Genomic DNA, 4,116 nt, shown 5'->3' on the forward strand with positions numbered 1-4,116 from the left:
GGGATCCCCATTTTCACCGGAACAGGCCATTTAACCATCCAAATGATTTCTAAACGGGTTTATTAAGCTGAAAAAGTTGCCAAGTTCCCCTTTAAAGATACAGTGTGAAGGCACCTAGCAGGGAAGTTGCAGATTGCAACTAACAATACCACTCGCCTTCCAAGTGGGTAGGAGAACTGCTATGACTGTGAAACCCATGAAAAACACAAAGGGCTCTATCTAGAGCCAGTGTTTGGTTTTGCTGATATATATAGGAGCAAAACTAAGACCGGAGCTATGGACTCAATAGACCAACAGTAGTGCCGTTAATTGTTAGTTAACAGATTCTCTTTTCCTTCTGTTGTGTTGGTTGCAGGTCGAGCAGACATTCAGATCTGGGCGGTGGATTTCTATGCTCCATGGTGTGGTCCCTGTCAGGCTCTGATGCCAGAGTGGAGACGCATGGCCAGGGTACAACACACTTATTCCTTCCCTCCCAAGCTTAGGGACAATTCACAATTGCAGGAAGACTAAAAGGAGTGAAATATAATATTTTTAGGACTTAAATTAAATAAATAATTCAACACCTGCACCACCTATTTAATAATCGAGGTTATCCAGTAAAGCTATGAACTGTCATTGCCAAATGTTTCAACTAAACATAGTGCAGACATCCAGTTAAATGATCAGTTTCGGCTATCAGTTTTGTTACCAGCCTGTTATCTGCAGGCAGCTCGCTAGTTAGCATTAGCTACCTGCTGTTACCCTGATTACAGAACTAGGTTACAGAAATCATCTGATCATAACAGAAATTTACTTTTTATGAAGACATAACAAAAACAAACCTTTTTTTTGGCATTTTATGTAATTTCTTCCAACAGTAGAGAGTTGACAGGAAATGAGGGGAGCGAGATTAGGAATGACATTCCACAAAAGGGTGTGGGTGTGAGTAGTTAGCACTGTCACCTCACGGTCCTCGGTTTGAATCCCAGCAGGCCTTTCTGTGTGGAGTTTGCACGTTCTCCCCATGTCTGCATCGGTTTCCTCTGGGTGCTCTGGTTTCCCCCACCATGGGAAAAGTATGTAGGTTAATAATACAGGGCCCTTGACCAAGGTACTGGCTTAGAACTGGTGTTGGTCCACACCTCTGCTGCCCCTAACACTGAGGATGGGTTAATGCAGAGACCAGTATCCTCGCGGGATCAATAAAGGATAACTTAACTTGATAAAAGTCCCCTATCAGACTTGAACAAACCTTGGCCATAAATGTTGCCTTTCATGGTCAGGACCATAAACCTTCAAAAAAATTCTGGTGGGCAAAAATATTTTTCTGGATTATCTCAATATATCTTTGACATTTCTGACATTTATTGTTGACGTATGGGTTAGGGTTAGTGACACAAAAATAAAATATACATGCATAAATAGACCAACATATATACATTGTGATTTGCACATTAGATAAACCAAACAACCCTTCTATGAATTTATTTCACTACAAAGAGGAGCCAACACATGGTATCAGCAGTGTTCACTCATTTACAGAAGGTTCAGTTAGTTACCACTGCAAGTGATCAACATCACGCACAGTCTAACCTGCATGTCACTTTCTTCCTGTCTCTCACCATCCAGCTGCTGTCAGGTCAGATCCTCGTTGGTTCTGTTGACTGTCAGCGGTTTCAGTCCTTCTGTCAGAGTCAGAATGTGAGGGCATACCCTGAAATCCGCCTGTACTCCGGCAATGCCCGGCAGCCAGAACGCTACACGTATGTACCACACTTTAAATTACCCATTCTGTTTAAGTGAGTTTTCCTTTCAGGTGGCTATAATTCATAATTTTATGTTCTTATTTTGTGTGTGAGAAAGGGATGAACCTACAGAGAATTATCACCCATGCAGCTCCCCTCAGCTATATAGAGCGTTGTAGCATCTTTTAGCTCATTGTTTTGGTACACTCTTAATGCTCTCATAGCGTTGTTTTTTGCCTGCGGCAGGCAGCTGACAGATTAGCAGCAGTTAGTAGTGATCAAAAATAGAGCTAAAAAAAAGTGAATATTGGACATTAATCAGGCGATGAGAAACATAACCACATTTATAAACTAAATTAAAATGATTTGTGTGTGATGAACTTTATCTGTCTTTTAATTTACATTTGATTTTTACCGTTTTTTGCTTTTCTGCGGGCTGGAGAGGCACCATAGGGCCACGTCACTATATACCTCTCCAATGTTGGCTATTGGTTATGGTAACATGCTAGCATCAATCACAGTAATGTTACTAATGTCAAACATAACATTTAAGTTACAAACAAAACATTGATGTGGTAAATGAGTAGCTATGCTAGCTTGGGCAATGTTAGCTGACCAACAGCGTGCTAGCTAGCCAGCTAGCTCAATGTTACATTCATAACATGTGCTAACAGCTAATAAATACAGCTAGCTAGCTAGCTAGTTAGCTGGCTACAAGAAGCCCCCAGCCCCTGCTGTGAGCCGTTCTTGGTTCTACCCAGCAAAGTGTTAGAACAGCTGGAACCAGTTTTCCTGGTAAAGAGCAGGTTCTTTGGTTGTTGAAATGCAAAGAACTGGTTCCAGATTAGTCAACAGGTCCAAACTAGCCCTCAAAAAAACCAGAACAGAATCAGGCGCATGTGCGACTTTATAAATCTGAAGAAAATAAAGTATACATATTTCTGTCAGTTTTTAGTTGAGTTTTATGAATCTGGCCCAAGGCCTTTTTGAAAGGGAGTGGGTTTAAGAGTTGTTCCTCTCGAGTTAACTTATTGATCCTGTTGATCTGTGTGTCTGTCTCTTCAGGAGTTATAATGGTTGGCACAGAGATGCCCATTCACTGAGAGCATGGGCACTGAGGTGAGACACAAACTGTCTGTCTGTCTTTATTTATTTTCTCAGTTTTTCTGGTGCCAAAAGAATCAATTATTGAGTCAGTGTCTTGTCTGATACAGCTCTTTACCCAGAGCCTCGGTGGACCTGACCCCAGAGTCCTTTAGGTCTCAAGTTTTGTCAGGTCAGGATCACTGGGTTCTAGATTTTTACGCCCCTTGGTGTGGACCCTGTCAGCACTTCGCCCCAGAGTTTGAGGTCCTGGCTCGGGTGAGACACTTTTTTCTTTTCCTAAATAAATCTTTCGTTCTGTGTTTCCTGTCAGTCACAGCCCAATAGAGGCAGCAGACAAACTAAAGCCGACTCTTGACATGAAACACAAACCTATTCTTAAAATGTAGTCAAGGCTCTCAAAAGGATGTCCTCTGTGTGATTGACAGATTCTTAAAGGTGAGGTTCGGGCAGGGAAAGTGGACTGTCAGGCTCATCATCAGACCTGTCAATCAGCCGGAATCACTGCCTACCCGACGGTCAGATTCTACCCGTACCTTGGGACAAGGAGGGTGAGGACACACACGCAAAAGCAGAACTTTGATAGAAATAACCAGTCCAGACTTCAGCCTTTAGTCATCTTACCAGAACATGAGATGGACCAGGACATGAAGAAACTTTTTAATACTCACATGCAATAACATGCCTGTGCGGCCAGACTGCAGAGAGGCTGCAATAGCAACACAGTTTCTGCTATATTAATGTTCTCATATATATAAGAAGCAGAAGGGATATTGACTTCCAGTGAGGTTAGACTTGTGGTCCTTCTAGTTATGATGCTGGGAGATGCTATTGCAATACAGTATTTATCTTAAGGCATGTGCTTTAAGTGATGTTACAGAAATTGAAATTGGGTGCAGGAATGGCAGGCTCTGCCACTAAAAATGAGAACTACTATATAGATTGGTAATTACTGACTGAGAGTACATTACAGCTGACCATAACTAATATCAAAATGAGCTATGAAAAGATTCTAACTTTGAAATGGTGTGAAAGAGTCAGTGGGCTGGATGGAACATGGTTCATGATCTAAAAGATGTATAATTGTATGCATGTGTTACCAGCATGAACACAGCGGTGAACACATCAACAGCCGGGATGCTAACGTGATTGCTGACATCATCAGACAGCGTCTAGACCAGCTGTCGCCGCGGTTACACAGCAAACCGAAGGTAACTTGAGCTTCACCTCAAATTCAAACCAGCAAAACCAAAGTGTGAATCAGAGTGTGGACCAGAGTGTGGAC

The 4,116-nt window shown here is 42.1% G+C and overlaps 1 protein-coding gene across 1 annotated transcript in view; it reads left to right on the forward strand.

Moving 5' to 3' along the window:
• The window catches only part of dnajc10 (DnaJ (Hsp40) homolog, subfamily C, member 10), a gene marked incomplete at its 3' end in the record, with an annotated part of 14,706 nt that extends 10,664 nt beyond the window's left edge, over nucleotides 1-4,042 (forward strand). Inside the window, 6 exon segments of the mRNA XM_035676939.1 lie at nucleotides 356-450; nucleotides 1,612-1,745; nucleotides 2,793-2,846; nucleotides 2,942-3,089; nucleotides 3,260-3,382; nucleotides 3,935-4,042. Of these exon segments, the coding sequence (XP_035532832.1) occupies nucleotides 356-450; nucleotides 1,612-1,745; nucleotides 2,793-2,846; nucleotides 2,942-3,089; nucleotides 3,260-3,382; nucleotides 3,935-4,042 (662 nt within the window).
• Nucleotides 4,043-4,116: the final 74 nt, after the last annotated feature.

The sequence above is a fragment of the Morone saxatilis genome, unplaced genomic scaffold (genome assembly GCF_004916995.1).
Source record: "Morone saxatilis isolate NCDOM2014 unplaced genomic scaffold, NCSU_SB_2.0 Contig5, whole genome shotgun sequence".
Lineage (NCBI taxonomy): Eukaryota > Metazoa > Chordata > Actinopteri > Moronidae > Morone > Morone saxatilis.